The sequence below is a fragment of the Carettochelys insculpta genome, chromosome 16 (assembly GCF_033958435.1).
Source record: "Carettochelys insculpta isolate YL-2023 chromosome 16, ASM3395843v1, whole genome shotgun sequence".
NCBI lineage: Eukaryota > Metazoa > Chordata > Testudines > Carettochelyidae > Carettochelys > Carettochelys insculpta.
Window position 1 is genome coordinate 39,778,762 of NC_134152.1, and position 20,502 is coordinate 39,799,263.

Genomic DNA, 20,502 nt, shown 5'->3' on the forward strand with positions numbered 1-20,502 from the left:
TGAAAAGCGCTAATTTTTGACACTATACCGGAAGTAACCACGACGCAGTGAGATCTGGGGACCTTGGCCGATGCGCCGCATCCGTTCTGGCTCGACCGGAAGTATTAGAGACTGCTCTGGATGTGACGGATGGTGAAGCGGCATGAGACGTGCGTTTCTGAGGCGATGGTGGTAAGGGGCTGTGCTTGGTCTGTGCTGTGGGGTTTTAGGGGTGGGGAGCGGGTTCTGCCGAAGGAGGAGACGGGCTCGTGACTTGCTTTGGCCCCGTCTACCCTAGCCCTTTCCTTTCGGAAGGGGCATGGTAATGACCGAGTAGGGAAGATGCTAATAAGGGCCTGCCATGAATATCAGCGCCTCATTAGCATAATAGCGGCCGCGCGCGATTCGGAAGTGCCGCTTTCGAAAAGCATGCAGCCTGTGTAGATGGGGGCCTTTCGAAAGGAACCCGTCCCAGACTTGGAAAGCCCCTTCTTCCTGAAATCAGGTAGGCCATATTCCTGGCAATACCTCATTAGCATCTTCCTAACTCACTCGTTACCAGGCTCCTTCTGAAAGAAAGGAGCTAGTGTTGACGTAGCATTTATGTCCTGTTTCTTTTCCCTTTTCTCCTTCCAGGCCACGTCCTCTCCTTTGTTCCTTCTGTCCAGTGCGACGTCTCAGTCAGAAACCGGGGCCTGAAGATGCAGCAGGGCCAGAGAGCTCCAGGCCCATCCCCTTCTCCACCAGCAAGGCCAGTCCACGGGTCTGGTCTGTGGACAGGTCCATGGGAATTGACTGTCAGAGACCGTGGGTGAAAGTACTACCAGTCAGCCTGCTAGGGGTGGGGCTGCTGCTCTGGTGCTTTTTTAGGGAGGCTACAGAAGCTGACGAATGCCTGGGAGCCGTTTCTCATGAGCAGGTGCCAGCATTGTTAGATCAGGCCCCCCAAAGCAAAATGTTACTATCATCTCAACAGAAAGATTCCTGACCTGGGAGATGGTAGCAGGCCCCCTAGAAAACTGCTGGTATTCAAGTTAGTTTGAGGCTACACTGATCTGCCTAGAATCCTCTTGTTTTCCCCATCCCTCATCCTCTTTATTTTGCAAGCCTAATTCCTTAACATCACTGGTAATTCTTGATAATTCTTCTATAATTCATGGCAACAGAGTTAGTTAAGTGAACTCTTCTCTTATGTGCAGCTACGGTGAGAAGGCGGAATAAGTGTACGCTTTAGTAACGATACTGTTCAGCGATCTGGTTTAGACCTGTATCTCCATTTCAGATAACTTGTCCCCCATCATCTGCTTTTCAAGATTTTGAATGTATTACAATATCAAAGTTAGTTACAAAAATGTGCTAAAAGTGACAATGATGCTTGGATGATTATTTTGTCCAGCATGGAGAAGATAGGTACACAAGATCAGCTGTCAAGTTGAATGTCAACTTTGTATTCTGTACTCTACTATTGTTAGGCCATGTGAAAATGACTTTCATACATCTCTTTTAGTGCATTGCCAATATGAGTTTAATTAATCAGTTTTCTACACTCCAAAACTAAACATAGCTGTGTGGTGGAAATGTACGTTTGCTGTTCTCAGTAGGAAGGATCACTTTGCAGTTGATGTAACTGAACAATTCCATTTATGGAAGATGAAAAAAACAGACTTCATGGTGAAGAGCAAACCAGTATCTGGGTAAATCTTAATTGCAAAACTAATTCTAACTTTTTAAGATTTTAAAATCTTACATCCTACTTCCCACCAGTGTTCAGAAAGCTGTTCCTACCAAGAGAAGGAGCTGAAGCCATTCATTTCTGCAGAATCTAAATTTTCATTTGAAAAACAAAATTTAAGCTTATGTCTTTTAAGGTTACAAAAGCTGTCAGCTATGACTCAGATGCATAATGGACGCAAAACAGTTTTCCTGATCATGCAGCCATACCACTCTAACGTTCTCACAGTTTTACTAAACAGTCAACTTTATAGCTGTTATATAAAATTTTTGTTGTTACAGTAAACTTGTATCTGGCAGCCCCGGGTCACTGGATATGCAAATATTCCAGTTAATCGAGAGTAGCTGAGGGGAGGCATAGGCAGGGGTCATTCCCCCCCACCTCCATTTCGTTAATAAATTTCACCTCCTCCTGCCCCCACCAGCACAGGCTCTTGCTCAGCCGCTGCCCCGTTTACCTTTTGGTGGGGATAGCGGGAGCTTCTGACAGAGCTTGCACATGGCCACAAATTGATGCTGGTGGGACTTGCACATTGCAGCATGAGGAGATCCTGACAGCCACCCTGCAGGCAATCCCCTGCGTGGACACCAAGGACCTGTAAGCTGGCACCAGAGGAGCAGCGACAGGGCACAGTGGGGCTTGCTGGGCCACTCCAAGGGGAGAGCTACCTGCTGTCTCTGTAACAGCCACATCCCTGCCAATAAACTCAGCCTGTGGGGGCTCGCACAGCACCCTGTGACTGTCTGGAAAAAAAGGTGGGGGTCACAGCTCAGCGTTTGCCATTGTTATGACCATTATCTGAGAGTTCCTGTTAATCAAATACCAGATAAACCAGTTTATAAGGGAACTTGTAGGAATGGTGTTGGTCTAATGCAGTGGTGGCAATATTTTTCCTTCTAGGGCCACTGAACCCCAGACAGTTGTGGGCTACCTACAGAACCCTGCCTGTGGGTAAGAGGGTGTTGGAGAGTCAGGTTTTCTTTAGGCTTTGGAATTAGGGTTGCCAACTCTTCCAAACGGGTACCATTGTCACAAATGGCAATGGCATCCAATTGGGAAAGTGGTAACATTATAATTTGGATGAGATCAAAAATGAGGGGTTCAGGGTGCAGGAGGGGGCTCCAGGCTGGGCCTGAGGGTTGGGGTATTCGAGGGGAGACTGGATTCTGGGTCGTGACTTGGGATGAGGGGTTTGGAGTTCAGGAGGTGGATCTGGGCTGAGCCCAAGGGGTTTGGAGTGTGTGAAGTGACTTACTGCAGGGGCTGGGGTGAGAGTGTGGGGTCTGCGAGGGAATGAGGGTGTAGGAAGGAGTGCAGATATGACCACAGAGGGGATGTAGGGTACTTCCTCTGGCAGCTCCGAAATTTGGAAGCAGCTAGCATGTCCCTGTAGCAGCGGCTCGGAACAGAATAATGTGTAACAATTTGAAAGAGTAATGGTATTGTAAGAAGACTGCAACCATCATTAAAAGTAAAAACTCTGAAATACACATAGAAAAGCATGTTGCAGGGTATCGCTGTCAAAGGAGATCACGTTTAGCAATGAAATGCCTTCCCCTGACCACCTCTCGTTTTGTCAACAGGTGGGAAAGGTAGGAAACCTCTTCAGTCCCAAAACAAAAAGCAGTCAAGTAGCATTTTAAAGACTAGCAAAATACTTGAGTCTTTAAAGTGCTACTTGACTGCTTTTTGTTTTGATAGTATATACTAGTGCGGCTCCCTCTCTGTTACTCTCAAGTCCCGTGGTGGCTGGGCAGTTATGAGGTGTTTATATGAGCAACACAGTTCCGGACGCGTGTCGTTCGAGTGAAGGCAGTGCTGGAGAGGCGGTTGTGGGCAGCTGTGCTCACCTAGGCTCACACTCACAAGCTTCCAGCCACGGAACTAGTTTAGCGGAGGGAAGTGACGAGCGCAGTTCCCTGAGATGAAGCCTGCTCCGGTGGGTTCCTCCCACCCAGCTCCGCAGCGGGCGGGGCCGGGGAGGTGGCTGCGGCCTGGCAAGCGCGTGCGCTGTGACGACTGCTGGAGAAGATGCCGTCCGTTTCGAAAACGGCTTCTCGAGGCGCCGGGTCCTTGCAAACCGAGCAGCCGACGCACTATACGTAGGTACCCGGCCTTTAAGTTACCCTTCGCGCTTCCGGCCCTGCCAAGTGTGGCCCAGTGGCTGGCGGGCGCCGTAGGCCCTGAGATAACGGCGTTGGCTTTGCACCCGGCCTGCGGCCTGGGGCTGGGAAAGGGAGGCCGTCCTACGGCTTTGCTGCCGCCCCCCATCACCCCCCACCTCTCCGAACCACCTTCCGCATGCCCCAGTGCACCACAAGCCTCTGAACTGTCTCAATCCATTTATAATCGTTTCCACAGCCTCATGTCACCCCCTAAACAAACATCACTGTGCCCCCAAGATACTTCTAAAGACTTCATAATGATCCCTTCGTGCTGTAACACCCTTATGTTCCCAGTAACCATAAATACCTCCTAAGCAAACTGTAGCAGAGAGGTAGCTGTGTTAGTCTGTACTCCAACAAAACAAAGCAGCAGAAATGTAGCACTTTAAAGATTAACAAAATGATTTATTCGGTGATGAGCTTTTGTGGGACAGACCTGATGAAATGGGTTTTTTCCCTAAGCAAAAGTAACGGTTGTGACCCCAGCCCAGAAGCTCCCAGATAACTCTGACAGCTCCCCTAAACATCCCCAGATCCCAATACCTGATTACTCTGAGCCTCTACATTTGTGGGGATTTCTAAAGGACTGAGGTACGCAATAAAATAACTGAAAGTAACGTCATACAGCCTGTCAAAACCCACAGATCTCAATAAGCACTCCAGTAAGCAAGATCCTGCAACTATCTAGTACCTTCCCTAGTAACTTTAGCATTCTCTTTCACTCATCCCAGCTCTTTCCTCTCCCTAGGTTAACCTCCCTCTTCTTCATTTCTAATGTTCTCCTTGGTCACTCCTACCCACTCTCCCTCTTCACATGTGCCCCTGTAGACTACTGTACCAGTGTGAATGGAGTTGCAGTTTCTCTCCCATTTTTCATATTCTTGTACCCATGACAGTTTCCATACAACATGGGTTTATGCTTTGGGTTATTGGAGTTAAGGAGCATTTCTCACAAAATTAAATGTGGTTATTTGTAAAAGTAATTAATAGGATTATCTAATATAACTGAGAGTCTGTATTCACATTCAAGTAACGTTTTGAAGTGTTTGAAACTGCTGTATGATTGTCACATAGGCAAATCTAATTTCTAAATTGTGTAGACGTGATTTATGGCTGTAGTACGTGATATAAACATCATTGTTCCATTTGTGCAACATCGTATAATTTACAGCAATTTCATTGTTATCTTCAGAAATAATGAGAAATCATGTGACTCCTGAAGACTAACTGAGTTATTTGGACATAAGCTTTTAGGGATCAAATCAATTTTTTATACCTAAAAAGCAAATTGTATGTAGAGAATACAGTTTTACACAGGATAAATTTGTACACTCTCTCATGGGCTGTGCATCTTAAGCTATCAGGTGCTTTGTTAATGTAATAAATGTAGCTCCAATAATAAAAATTTGTAACACAGTTTATTTTTTTAGGTATCTAAAGGAATTTAGGACAGAGCAGTGCCCCCTGTTCTTGCAGCACAAGTGTACCCAGCACAGACCATTTACCTGTTTTCATTGGCATTTCCTAAATCAGCGTCGACGCAGACCCATTCGAAGGCGTGATGGGACTTTTAACTACAATCCAGATGTTTATTGTACAAAATATGATGAGACTACAGGCACCTGTCCAGATGGAGATGAGTAAGTTCTTTTTTTTCCCCCAGTCCATTTGACATTTGCAACATTATCCTTGGCTTTATGTACAGAGATGTACTTTTGCTTAAATTGAAAATCATTAGTATCTGTTAAAACTTGTTGGAGCTATTTTTGAGAGATTTCCTGTAAGCGATTTCTCAGATTTTTGAGGAACATGGAAAAGGATTGCAAAGCCCTTGCCAGAAAGCAGGTTTTGTGATTTCTAAACCAGCTAAGAAAGATGACTATCCAGCATCCTTTTGAAAGTATCCAGTGAAAGACTTTCCACAACCTCCCTAAGCAGTCTCTTTCATTGTCCTACTGTGCTTACATTTAGGAAGCTTTTCCCCAACTACTTAATGTACATCTGCTATTCTGTAGTTTGAACCAGTTGTTCCTGGTCTTGCTGTCTGGAGTTGCACAAGAGAACAACTTTTCTCCGTCATTTTTGTTATGACATTCTTTCAGGTATTTGAAGACTGCTGTCATGACAGACCTCTCTAACCTTCTCTTTTCCAAGCTTAAATATCCAGTTTCGTGAGTCTTTGCTCATATGGCTTGTGTTCCATCCTTTTGATCATCTTTGTCACTCGCCTCTGAATCCTTTCTAGTTTCTCTACGTTCTCTCTATAAATTCGTGACCCAAACTGGATACAATACAACAGCTAAAGGCCTAACCAGCCCTGAGTAGAGCAATACAGTAAACTCTTTCATATCCGGCAGCCCTGGGAGTTGGGAGGTTGCTGGATATTCAGATATTCTGGATAATAGAGAGGTATACCTAGCAATGCATACCACTAAATTACAAACAAGGTTAGATGTTACAAAACAAACAAAAATGTGTGCAGAGTACTTTATTTACTCAACAACAATAGTATTTTACAGTGTATGTTTATACTGTACTACTCCAAGATATGCCCAAAAAGCCAATAACAGAACACCACTTGTCATTACCTACAGCCCCAAACTCAAACCACTGCAGCACATCATTAAAGACCTACAACCTATTCTGAATCATGATGCCACACTCCAGAAGGCCCTAGGTGACAGGCCTGTTCTTTCCTATAGACAGCCTCCAACCTTACGAGGATTCTCACTAGCAACCACAGGCTATACCATGGTAATACTTATCCTGGAACTCTTCCTTGCAACAAGCCCTGTTGCTAGCTTTGTCCACCTATCTATTCTGGAGATGCCATCGCTGGACCTGACCACGTTAATTACAGAATCATGGGCACGTTCTTCTGTTCCTCAACTAACATCATATATGCCATCACGTGCCAACCGTGCCCACACACCATGCATGTAAGACACACTGCAAACACTCTTTGACAAAGAATGAATGGACATAGAACAGACATCAAAAAACTCCAAGTACGTTCCCCGGCCCTCCCCCCACCCCCGACCCGCTGGCTCTGCAGTCCCTCCACTCTTCTGATGTGCCAACCTTGGTAACAATTTTTCTGATTTGTCAACCTTGATAATTTTTGGACTTCTGTGTGTTATATATTGAATCTGTTCTGGTAAGGCTATGATCAGAAGTAGGTCTGTCCCACGAAAGCTCATCACCTAATAAATTATTTTGTTAGTCTTTAAAATGCTACGTGACTACTTTTTTGTTTTGATAGAATACAGACTAACTTGGCTATCTCTGTCACAGTGTTTGCTGTATTTATTTGTATTTACTTTCACTATGCTGTACTTGTGGTTTAAAATGGCAGTTATTTGGGAGTACTGGATGATAGAATTCCAGATATGAAAGACTTTATTGTATTATCACCTGCCATGACTTTCAAGCTATGCTTCTGTTAATGCAACCTAGCATTGCTTTTTTGAAACAGCAGTGCTTTGCTCTCTCATGTTGAGGTTGTAATCTACCACAGCTCCCTGATCCTTCTTGGGAGTGCTTCTGCCAACCTGGTTATCTCCTGCTCTGTATTTTTGCATTAGGTATTTTTTCCCCCTAAGTGTAGCACCTTACATTTGTCTCTGTTGAATTTCATTTTGTTGTCTATAGCTCAGTTCTCCAATTTATTAAGATCCATCTGAATTTTAGCTCTTGCTTCAAAAGTGTTGTCAAACTTCCTCCCAGTTTTGTATTGTCTACGAATTTGATCAACATGTTCTCTATTCCTAAATCTGGGCAATTAATAAAAATATTCAGCAACACAAAACCCAGAATAGATCTCTGGAACCCCAGTTGAGACCTCCCACCAATCTGACATAATTCCATTGATAGTTATTCTTTGTGATTGTTTTAGAAATTATATATTCTTCTTCGAGTGTCCCTGTGGGTGCTCCACAATAGGTGACGGGCTTGCCCGGCGCTGCAGATCGGATCTTCCAAGCAGTTTCTGCCGGACCGCGCATGCGCCGGCGCGCGCCGCTCCCTTGCGCGCTCCTGGCCACGTGCGCGATCCGGTCCCCGCCAGTTCCTCTTAACTGCCGTCGGCTACAGACGGAATCCGACTAGGCTAAGGCCAAATAGCATATTCAACGACTTTATCTGTTTTTCTTTCAAAGTTTTTTCAGATACTTAGGCTACTATGAGTTAGCCGGTTGTTATTTTGCAAAAAAAGAGAACAAACAACAACAAACAAACTACGAGCGGGACAGCTTCAGTCCAGTCCCAGTAACAAGCGCCGGAGGCCAGGAGCTACGGCCATCAGCCCTCCTGCTGAGGCAGGCCATCGGACGGGGAAAACAGCACAAAGAAGGTGCTAAGTACCCACTTAATAAAACTCAAAGACTCACCAACAATGTCCTCTTCAGGCTTTAAAAAATGTGAGTCCTGCCGAGAGGCGATGCCAGTGTCCGATGGGCACAGCCTATGCATAAGGTGCCTGGGGGAGTCCCATGTGGCACAAAAATGCGCCTTCTGTGCCAAATTAACGACAAGAGCACGGAGAGACAGGGAGATGCGCATTAAAATGCTGCTTCTTGATAAGGCCCTCCAGCCAGACGTGCCGGAGCGGCCGCAGCAGGAGGGACCCTCCAGGGCCCTTAAAAGGAAAGCTGCCTCCCTCACTCCATCAGCGCAGAAACGGAGGAAAGTCTCTCCAGCCCGATCCCTGCCGGCAGCAACAGTGAGCGGGACGGGAGGAGCACGCAGCCCCCAGCTGCAGCAACAGCTGATGGGCGGCGGCACGGAGAGCCACGTGCAAACGGCTCAGCCTCCGATGATCAGCCAGCCGCCCCGCACCGCAGGCAGGGCGGCGGCTAAACGAGCGCCGGCACCGGCGGCACCGCAGGCAGCGGCACCGACCCCGGCGGAACCGGCGGTGCAGAGCGCGCAGGCACGCAGCCTGCAGGCGCAGAAGGACACCGCACGTGCGGCACCGCCTTCGAGCGTGCCTAGCACGGTGCCGACGGGGCCGGGATCCCCCGCGCGTCAGGGGGCGGAGTCACCTCCTCCAGGGAGGGGAAAGGCTGCACATAAGAGGAGGCATTGCAGCCCCTCTCCGGACAGGGCTGTGGAGCTGCTTTCTCACAGCCCTCCGCTTACGTTGCAGACTCCAACCAGAAGGCAGGGGTCCCCCCTAGCCTACCCGGAGCCCCCTTCTCCATTTTTGCAACCAGCCTCACCCTGGATGGCACCACCTTCACCCTTCCTGGGGTTTGAACCACTGGACTATTATGCGAAGTCGCTCTCTCCAGTGTCTCGACGATCTCCCTCCCCCAGACGCAGAGGGTACACACCAAGGGAGTGGTCTAGGTCACCCTCCCAAGAACAGTGCCTATACTGCCATGGTCGCCCCTACCACGCGGGGCATACACACCATCGGCAATCTACTAGGGAAAGATCCCCACAAACTATCTCGTACCCCCGAGGGCAATCGCGACCGGGGACAGAGACTCAAGCATCTCAAGGGGGACTGGTCATGGAACCCCGAGATTTTCCCTCGCAAACCTCTAGCGAGAGGGTGTACCATCACCAGCAGGAACCGGAAGGGTCCAGAGAGATGTACCCCAGCGGTTCCTCACTCTCTTCCCCGGACGAGGCTACGGCCCTGGGGGACGTCCATCCTACGGACGATCTCAAACAGTTTCAGGAGCTGTTTAAGAGGGTGGCCTTCACGCAAGGCATCCAGACAGCAGAGGTGCAAGAGAAACACCATAAGCTCCTCAAAAATTTGAGACCTCTGGCCTCTTCCAGAGTAGCAATACCGCTTGATGAAGCGATCTTAGAGTCCGCCACTACGATATGGCAGACCCCTGCAACTATTCCGCCTGTCCAAAAGAGAGCGGATAAGAAATACTTCGTGCCGGCGAAGGGCATGGAGTTCCTGTTTAGCCACCCACAGCCAAACTCCCTGGTGGTGGAGTCCTCGCAACAAAGATCAAAAACATCTCAATTTAAAACAGGGGGAACGGACAAAGATGCCAAGAAGCTCGAGCTGTTCGGCAGAAAGGTCTACTCCTCCTCCACTTTAACGTTGCGAATGGCAAATTACGCAGCGCACTTAGCGAACCATAATTTTGACAATTATTCCAGGTTAACTTCCCTCATGGACTCGCTTCCAGAGGACAAAAAGCCGGTCCTCAAGGCCATAGTGCAAGAAGGCTACGCGGCTGCGAGGATGGGAGTTCAGATTGCTTTGGACGTTGCGGACACGGCAGCACGTTCCACAGCAACCGCAGTGGTGATGCGAAGGGAGTCCTGGCTCCAGACCTCGGGTATACCGAGGGATCTGCAGGCGAAGATAGTTGACCTTCCCTTCGACTTGCAGAAGCTGTTTGCTGAATCAACTGACTTGGTCCTTCATTCCAGTAAAGATTCAAGAGCCACACTCAGGACCCTGGGGATTTACACCCCCCCATACACAAAGAAAAGGTACTACCCTCAGCAAAGGCGGTACCAGTACCAGCAACAGCGCCCTCAGTATCACAGGGGTTACGAGCAAGGGCGACATCAACAGCACCAGCAGTACAGAACTCCCAGGCGACGCTCACAACAGAGCCGGGCGTCCTCGGGGTGGGGCCAAAGGCCACAAGTTTGACATACAGATCCAGGGCTGCGCCATCACTACCATTGCACACGGTCATCCGAAGCAGCTATTTCACCATCGCCTCCGACCATTCTACGACCAGTGGCAAAGGATCACCACAGACAAATGGGTGCTGGAGATCATAGCCACGGGGTACGCCATCCCCTTCCAGTCGCTCCCACCGTCACGACCTCCACCCAAGCCCCACCTCCAGGAGGCCTCCCACGTAGCGAGGCTCAGGCAGGAGTTGGACCATCTCATGCTCATAGGGGCGGTGGAAAGAGTGCCGGAGCAACTGCACGGGAAAGGGTTCTACTCCAGGTATTTCCTCACGGAGAAAAAGACAGGAGGCTGGAGGCCCATCTTAGACCTTCACGGCCTCAACAGGTACCTGCGCAAGCAACGTTTTCGGATGACCACGATCGCCTCCATCCTTACAGCTCTGGACGATGGAGACTGGTTCGCAGCCCTCGATTTACAAGACGCGTACTTCCACATAACCATCCATCCAGCTCACCGGCGATTCCTCCGGTTCATGGTAGGCAACGAACACTTCCAATACAAGGTCCTACCGTTTGGCCTCTCCTCGGCCCCCAGAGTCTTCACCAAGACCTTGGCAGTGGTGTCAGCCTACCTGCACAGACAGGGGGTATTCATTTTCCCATATCTGGACGACTGCCTGCTCAAAGGGGCCTCGAAAGGAGAGGTTCTGCGCATGATACGCGTCACAGCAAACACGTTCTCCTCACTTGGCCTGGTTATCAATCTGGCAAAATCACAAATAGACCCCACACAGGACATAGAGTTCATAGGGGCTCGCATAAACTCGGTTGCAGCGAGAGTATACCTACCAGAGGCTCGCTTTCGAGCCATCGGTTCCCTCGTGCAAGTCATCACCTTCAGCCCTACGGTGCCGGTCTTGACGTGCCTGCAGCTGCTGGGCCACATGGCAGCGGCGACGTTTGTAGTGTAGAACGCCAGGTTACACATGCGCAGCATGCAGCACTGGTTGGCGAGTGTATACAAACCGGCAGTACACACCGTTCACAAGGTGGTGTCGCCCACAGCCGGGGTGCGCAAATCCCTGCAATGGTGGGTAAACCCCAGGAACTTGCTAACAGGGGTACCCTTCCACCAGCTGCAAATATCGGTTTTTCTCACTACAGATGCCTCCCTCATAGGGTGGGGAGCGCACATGGGCGAAGAGGTGACTCAAGGACTGTGGTCACCCACGGAACAGTCACTACACATCAACGTACTGGAGCTCAGAGCAGTGTTCAACGCCTGCAAACACTTTCGAGACCACATACAAGGCAAAGTCGTCGGGATCAGTACAGACAATACCTCCACCATGTTTTATATAAACAGGCAAGGAGGAGCTCGATCCCATGCCTTATGCGCGGAAGCAATCCGCTTATGGAACTGGTGCATCGCCCACGATATAATTTTGAAAGCCTTATACTTGCCGGGTGCACACAACGTGAAGGCAGACCAGCTGAGCAGGCGTTTTGCGCTCACACACGAGTGGCAGATCCGTCCCGATCTGCTATGGTCGATTTTCCACGCATGGGGTTTTCCCCAAATAGATCTGTTTGCCAATCAGCACAACAAGCAGTGGCCACGATTCTGCTCCAGGGCAGGACTGGGATGGGGGTCCCTGGGGGACGCGTTTGCAATCCCGTGGGGGGGCCCCCTGCTTTATGTGTTTTCTCCCACAGTGCTGATCCACAAAGTTTTGCAAAAAGCCAGGAGGGAAAGGGCCCGGATGATCCTGATAGTCCCAACGTGGGATCGCCAACAATGGTTCCCCCTACTCCTGCGCATGTCGGACTGTCCACCGATGCCTCTTCCGGTGGCGCCGGATCTGCTCACGCAAGCCCAGGGGTCCGTAGTGCATCCGCACCCCCACTGCCTGCGACTGCAAGCGTGGTTAATCTATGGCTCAGCTCCCTAGAGAGCACATGCACAGTGGCAGTACAACATGTCCTAGAAAGTAGCAGGAGGACTTCCACTAGGAAGACCTACAAACAAAAATGGACTCGCTTCACGGCTTGGTGTTCTACCAAGCAGCTGGCCCCCCTTTCGGTGCCTATACCTACAATTCTAGAGTATTTACTGGACCTCAAGAGAGGAGGACTCTCGCTATCCTCGTTAAAGGTCCACCTTGCCGCCATCTCGGCGTTCAGACATGAGGAGGAAGGTCACACGGTGTTCGCCCACCCTATGGTTACCAGGTTCCTCAAAGGGTTGATAAACCTCTACCCCCCTCGGAAACCGATTCCACCTTCATGGAACTTGGACCTAGTGCTTACCACACTGATGGGACCACCGTTCGAGCCCTTGGCCACGGTTCCCCTCCGCCTCCTTACAATTAAGACGACCTTTCTTCTCGCAATTACGTCAGCTCGTAGGGTGAGCGAGCTCGCAGCAGTCATGGCAACGCCACCCTGCACTGTTTTTTCCAAGGAGGCGGTAACCATACGGCTGCATGCAGCCTTTGTCCCCAAAGTTTCTTCCGAGTTTCACATAAACAAACCTATTGTTCTACCCTCGTTTTATCCAAAACCTCATAACTCCAACGAAGAGGCGCGCCTACACCTCCTGGACGTGAGGAGGGCGCTAGCCTTCTACGTATACAGGACCAAGTCCTTCCGGAAAACGGATAGACTCCTAGTCTCCCTCGCTCCCAAATCGAAAGGAGAGGGTCTCTCCTCGCAGAGAATCTCAAAGCACATTGTATCCTGCATAAAAATGTGCTACGAGCTCAAAAAGACTCCTTTATCGGCCACTCCCAGGGCTCATTCCACCAGGGTGGTGGCGGCATCAACAGCCTTTTTCAAGGGCGTTGCGTTAAAAGACATTTGCAGAGCGGCAACCTGGTCGTCCTATGACACCTTCGCCAAACATTACGCCCTTCACAGGGTATTCCAAGAGGATACCCGTCTCTCTGCAGCGGTCCTCTCGGGGGCAAGCTGCACATAATCCGATTACCCACCTCCTATCTTGGGTTACTGCTGGGCAGTCACCTATTGTGGAGCACCCACGGGGACACTCGAAGAAGAAAGAGAAGTTACTCACCGTAGTAACGGTGGTTCTTCGAGATGTGTCCCCGTGGGTGCTCCACTACCCGCCCATCCTCCCCGCTTCGGATCTCTGTTAGTGTTTTGCAGGGGCACCCGAGGCGGTTGGTCGAGGAACTGGCGGGGACCGGATCGCGCACGTGGCCAGGAGCGCGCAAGGGAGCGGCGCGCGCCGGCGCATGCGCGGTCCGGCAGAAACTGCTTGGAAGATCCAATCTGCAGCGCCGGGCAAGCCCGTCACCTATTGTGGAGCACCCACGGGGACACATCTCGAAGAACCACCGTTACTACGGTGAGTAACTTCTCTTTCACTTCATGGTAATTCCACCAAACCTGTATTTCTGCAGCTTACTTAGTATATCAAATTGTAATGTGGGACTTTGCTGAAGTTCACATATATTATTTCTGTTGCATTCCTCCTGTCCACCAAACCAATTACCCTGTCAAGAGGGAAATTAGGCTGCTTTGCCATGTTTAGTTTTTAGTAAATCTATGATGGTGCTACTAATTGCCACTTAATCCTCCAAGTGCTGGCAAATTGAATGTTTTATCCATTGCTCTTGTAACTTTCTGGGTATCAAGTCAGGCTGGCTGGTCTATGGTTTCTTAGTTCCTTGTTTTCCCATTTTTAAAGATGGACACTACTTTAGCCCTTCTCCTGTCTTCCAGGGCTTCTCCTGTGATCCATGAGTTAGCTCCAAGATTCCTTCAGCTATTTCCTTCAGTACCTTGAATAACATCAGGACCCACTGATCTGAATTCATTCAGGCTGGTCAAAATACCTTTGATGTATTCTTTACTTATTCTGACCTGCATCCCTTCTCCTTTATTTATTGTCTCTGTTAACTTGGCTATCTGGTCATGTTTTTTTGTGAGAAGTCTTTGTTCAGTTCTGGTTGATGGAGTCAAGTTTGCAAATGAATTGCAGCTCTGAAGTCTCTCTTTGGAGTTTCTGAATTTTTTTTGTTGTAGGATTACTACTTTTAAATTTGTTATTGAGTGTCCAGGTATATTGAAGTGTTCTCCTACAGGTTTTTTGTATGTTACCATTCTTGATGTCAGATTTATGTCCATTTATTCTTTGACATAGAGATTATCTGATTTGGCCAATGTAAATGCAACATGTGCAGCTAAATTGGCCTTCTTTGTCTCTTCTCATCTTCTGTCTTCATTGGAATAGTTTGATGTTGAGACTCTAGTATTACATCTTGTAAGAAATGCCAGCCCCCTTCAACTCCTTTTCTTCCTAATTAGTCTTTCAATGGGACCTTCTGTTTCTCTGAGTTGTTTGAAATCTACCTTTCTGAAGTCGATTGTCCTTATTTTGGTGTTCTCCTTTTAATAGGCTGTTAAAATCTGTTACATCACTATCACTTCCTTCCAAGTTGCTGACCACCTTCATATTTGCAACTCATTAATTTGTGTTGGTCAAAACCAGATCCAAAATGGATGACCTTCTACTTCTTTATACAATTTTGTGATTCAGAAAGTTGCCCACTGTATATGCTAAGAATTTGTAGGATGTATTATCTGTGTCTACACTTGCATTCCTCTTTCGAAAGAGGCATGCAAATGAAGGAAATTGAAAATGCATATGAGGCACTGATTTACATATCTGGCACCTCACTTGTGTAATCTCTTTTCGAAAAACCTTCTTTTGAAAGAAAGCAAGCGGTGTAGACAGGGCTCTTTCGAAAATAATCTCCATCTCCAAAACAGCCCTTCTTCCTAAAACAAAATAGGAAGAAGGGTCCTTTCGAAGATGGGGTTTATTTTCAAATGAAACCCCATCTGTGCTGCTTTCTTTCTTTTGAAAGAAGCTCACTGCAAAAAAGATTATGCAAATGAGACACCAGATAAATGAAGCACTGATTTACATATCTGGTGTTATAAGTTAATAAGTTAATGGGGCAGTGGTTGAGCGAGAGCCAACATTGGGGTTAGGGGAGCTGAACTTTGTTATCCAGCATATCTAAACGTCTGGAAAACTCCTGGTTCTGGGGCTGCCAGATATGGAAGTATTTACTATATTTTAAAGCACACCTGACATGTAAGAAGTTGATTTCCTGCTAATTTTTAGTCCCATTAATTTTCTGGTTGTAGTTACCCATAAATGTATGTACTGTAAGTATAATAGGTGTGTTTTCAATGCAGCAGGTAGTATCTTTCCCTACTGTGTTACAGCATTTAGGAATATGAATCGTTTGTTATATGAAAAGAATATAAGGAACATAATTATTAAAGATTTGATACAAATACAAGGAATGTCAGTTCTGGATGGGGATGGCTTTTTTTCTAGGATCTAATTCTTGGTAAATTCATGTGTGTGCAGATTTGTGTATAGAAGTTTCTAAATAACATATACATTAATGAACTTCAATTTTGTGAAGTTTGGTAGTCTGCTACAATGTTGGTGATTTCTCCTAATAAGTATGTTCATAATAATTTAGATTTTAACTGTTTGGTCATTTCTGTTTGTTCTTTTTCTCCCTTTAAACTACTTATTTGATTCTTCTTTGCTAAAAAGTAAGGTCTTTTTTTTTTAATATTTATTTGAAGGGATATATCAGTCAATCCATAATAAAAACTTCATCTCCTTATCTGATGAATTGTTAGTTGTCACTTATATCTATTAAAGAGTATTTTCACATGTATTACACTTCTGTCAAGAGGTTCCAATCAAGATCATGGCCCCGTTATGCTGAGTGCTATGCAGACCCATATTGAGAAAGACCTTCCCTTATACACCTTGCAGTTTAAGGGACCAGTTCTGCAAATTAATGTGCATTTAAGTTACTCCCATATATACATTTTCAGGATTTGCCCTGTACCAAGACAAGATGTAGCAAAAGGGGGGCTACCTAGTTAGGGCGGGGGTTGGCAACCTGCAGTTTCGGAGCCACATGTGACTCTTTAAGGAGCAACTTGCGGTTTCAAGAGCTGCTTCTACTGACTCCTCTTGTGGCTCCGAAGGCTGCTGCCACTTAAAAAAAAATCTAAATTCAGTTGCCTGCCATTGAATCAACTGAATTTTGTTTAAGCGGAGTCAGCCTCTGGAGCTCCTCAGCAGGGAGCCCAGAAGAAAAAGCCAGCTGGTCAGGGAGTTGCCCCAAATGAGCAGAGGTCTAAGCTGGCAAGAGAGCTGGTGGAAGGGTGGATGAGCCTGCCTCTGCTGGAGCTACACAACTGTGCTGAGGAGGAAGAGATGGCAGGGAGAAGCGGGGGGGAAGAAGTGGCTGTGGCTACTGCTGAACTGTGCCTGCTGAGGCGAGTTAAGCCTGTGGACGGACGGGGGGAGGTTGGGGCTCAGAGGGGTTAAGTCTGGGGTTGCGGGGGTGAGAGAGGTTGGGGCTCAGAGGAGTTAATCCTGGGGATAGAGGGGTGGATTTGAGGGCTGAGGCGGGTAAAGCCTGGAGATGGGGTAACAATTTTCTAACTGGCACAAATAATTGTGTATGCATTGTGCTTAGAATAGGGGTGATAAAAAGCATGGTTTGACGTTATGCATTAAGGACTGACTTGCATTCACTTGCATTGCAGCTCTTGAAGGATTGATTTTGTAACTGAATTTGAAAAAATGGCTCTTCTTTTTTCGGTTGCAGACCCCTGAGTTAGGGACTAAGAGCTGCAGAGAGAGAGTGCAGAGAATCACATATTGTACATTTATTTTTATCTGTCTAGATACTTTTAGCCAGGTGTTTTTATAAATACATAATGTGTGACTCAATGCCCTTCCCCAGAGACAAGCACCTCCAGCCCCCTGCTTTAACTCTGTCCCCCTCTCCTCCAGAATCAGGCACCCCAAGCTCCATGCTATAACCCAGGGCTCCTCCTCCACCTCGAGCCCGGCATTCCCAGCCCCCTGTTCCAGCTTGATGCCAGTGATTCACCAGAGCCATGCGCTTCTCCCACCAAGCATTGGGGTGTGCATGCAGAGTGGCAGATGGCACGCTAACCCATATTTAATTGTTCAAAGAACCACAGGTTGGCCATCCTTGAGTAATGAGTAGTTACATCTATCTCGTATGCAACAAAAGAAAAAAAAAAGGCAGTAAAGTAGCAATTTAAAGATTAACAAAATAATTTATTAGGTGAGCTTTCATGGGACAGACCCACTTCTTCAGACCATAGCCATTACCAGAACAGACTCGATATGCAACAAAAGGAAGGTCTTCAGTCAAATTAAACTCAGAAAATGAACTACAAGTACTCATTGACTTTCAGTGGGACTTGTGTGCCTAAATTCAGTCTCCTCTTTGGCAATGTTTCCTCTAATCTTTTCCATCCATGTGCATATTTTTTTCCATCTGTTTGCAGAATAAATTTTTTATGTGCACTGTAGCATGTATGCATGTGCACTGCCAGTAGAGACAAAAAAATATAGTTCTGGGAAATCTGCTGATTAGCTGGGCAGCATTTGACTGTCTCCCAAGCAGCTGCACAAGCATGCAGCTTATAAGGAACACAGCTCTTCAGAAAAGCCCAATGGCCTCTTCAGAAAATTCCAGCCAATATCAATAACTCCTGCTGTCCACCTGCCAAGATATTGTCACTGAGTGATTTATTGTGTCTTAGTGGAAACAGATCTTGGGGAAAGTTTAGAAAGACTATATTGTGTTATTTTTTTTCGATCTCTTTAGGGTGAATGCTTCATGTGTGAAGGACAGAATAAAAATATGAAGGTTATGGGAAGACATGGACAACTAGTGTATATTAAATATAAGGTCAAAAGATCTGTTGTCATTGGTGTAATTTCTGTAAAATCGTATGTGGTTTGTATTTCCTTTTATATTGTATTTATGAAAATTTGTTGCTCACTTTTTAAAAAAAAATTTTTTTCCTTAATGGCTGTTTTTTATGTGGCAGGTATAATCTCTGATTTAAAAAAAAAATCCAGCATTTGATATCGGTTAGCTGCTGTGTCCCTATTTGATATGCTGTGATCTGATTTAATGATATATAAAATAGTCTAAGTAGTCCTTTTGTTTTTTCTCATTTTTTTAAAGAATCTAACAATCAGGATATAATATTGCTTATTTTAAGCAAATTTTGTAATTATGTATCTTTTAATCCATGTCCTTCGCTTCATGATGTCAGTTTTATAAAAGCCCAGTACATGTGAAAGTGTTAGTAATGCTGCTACACAAAATTGACATCTCATTTGGCAAATTCTCTTATTTCGTCCCAAGGGTGCCGGACTAGAAAGGTTCAACCTATAGTCTTAAAATTAGGTGTGTGTTTACAATCAGATTTAAGTACTTACGGACTAAAGAGCATCTTTGACTTTACTAAAAAAAACGAGAAGTCCTGTGGCATCTTATAGACTAACAGATATTTTGGAGCATAAACTTTCGTGGACTTTACTGGGGCTCCAAAAGAGTACATCTGCAAGATCTGATTACTGTGTACTAAGGGTGTTTAAAATGGTAAGATAAGCACTTTAATAGCTCTTTGGGCCATGGTCACGTATCCTGTATGTACGCGCTGCATATGAACTCTTTGTGAGCTCTTTGCAGCATGGCCATAGCATGTTGTGTCTGTTTCTGTGAAATATCTATTTAATTTATGGTGTTTTTAAACACTAAATACAAAGTTAGGTCATTACTGCAGGATATTGTTGAGTAACTTTCTTAATAATAGTAATTTACAGTAGATGCTATTAATTGGGGCTGTCAGAAGATCAGTGAGAAAATATCTTTTGTCAGTTATACCCAATATAAATTATAATGTAGTAGTACTGTAACCGTGGTGTGATTGCTGTCATGGTGTAATTGCCATGGGATGTTGTGAAGCCAGTAAGTATATCTGGCTTCAAAAAATAATTTTATAAGCTCATGGAGAATAGGTCCATGAGTGGCTAGTAGCCCAGATGGTCAGGGAATACAACCTTATGTTCTTTATTTCCCTAAACTTCCAACTATCATAAGCTGGAACTGGATAATACTGGATAGAGCATTCATTCTGCTCATTCCCTCTGAAACATCTGGCATTGGCTATTGTCAGAGAGGACACTGGGATAGCTGGACCATTGTTCTGACATGGTATGGCCATTCTTACATTATAGGTTTGAATTTTCTGAGTTTTTGTAAATGTAATATTTCAGTGGTGTCTAATGCAAAATTTTACATTTTATTTTTTCCTCTTTTAAAATAGCTACAGGAGCAGGCTACAGGAGTCGGGGCTGGTGGCCAGAAACCCTGTTGGGGTTGGGATCCCAGCCAAACTGGCAGCAGAGGGCCTGGGGGCTGGAAGTCCAGCTGAGCCAGTGACAGGGATGCCACTGGTGGGAGGGGAGTTTGGGAGTGTGGGCTGTCAGCAAACAGCGGAACTCAGTGGTCAGAAGAGAGCTTGGAGGCTGGCAGAAAGAGGGGCTGATGTTGACTTCTTTTAGTCTGGCAAACTCTCTGGTTCAGGACTGCTCAGGTCCCAAGGTTGCCAGATCAGGGAGGTCCAACCTCTGATCTTTCAGTGTCCAGTAGATGATTTAAAGAGTTACTTAGATCTGTATTGTATGTAATCAAGCACATACCTTTAAATATCTAATACAATGGCTGACACTTTTCATGCAGTGGTGCAGCTATAATCCATGTTTATATTAGAAACTTGTCACTTAAAAATGTTTAGTGGAAGAGCACATGATAGTTCACATGACACAGGGTGCCTAGTGTGCTTTCTAAATCAGATTTCCTCAGACACATTACAGTTGCAGCCTGATCATACCTAATGTGTTTTGATTTACCACAGTACAAAACATAGTAGAAGAGCAATCGAGTATACAGAAGCATATTTTAATTTGCAGCAGATTGTCATGTTATTCATGACTTGAGAAGTTATGTGGAAATACTTAAAAATAGTAGTGAAGGTGAAGTGGTCAGTTTTGAATCTTCGCATTTAGTGCAGCATTAACATTACTGAATAGTAACA

General features: G+C 46.4%; 1 protein-coding gene across 5 annotated transcripts in view; it reads left to right on the plus strand.

The window, feature by feature from the left end:
- Nucleotides 1–3,297: 3,297 nt before the first annotated feature.
- Nucleotides 3,298–20,502, plus strand: part of UNKL (unk like zinc finger) — a 206,202-nt gene continuing 188,997 nt past the window's right edge. For 2 of the 5 annotated variants that reach the window (XM_075010749.1, XM_075010751.1), the window contains exons 1-2: nt 3,377–3,817; nt 5,307–5,516. In XM_075010749.1, coding sequence (XP_074866850.1) covers nt 3,636–3,817; nt 5,307–5,516 — 392 coding nt within the window. In that variant the 5' untranslated portion in view covers nt 3,377–3,635. Of the gene's footprint in view, nt 3,818–5,306; nt 5,517–20,502 lie in introns of all 5 variants that reach the window. The other 3 variants (XR_012647734.1, XM_075010750.1, XM_075010752.1) reach the window with 3 other exon arrangements.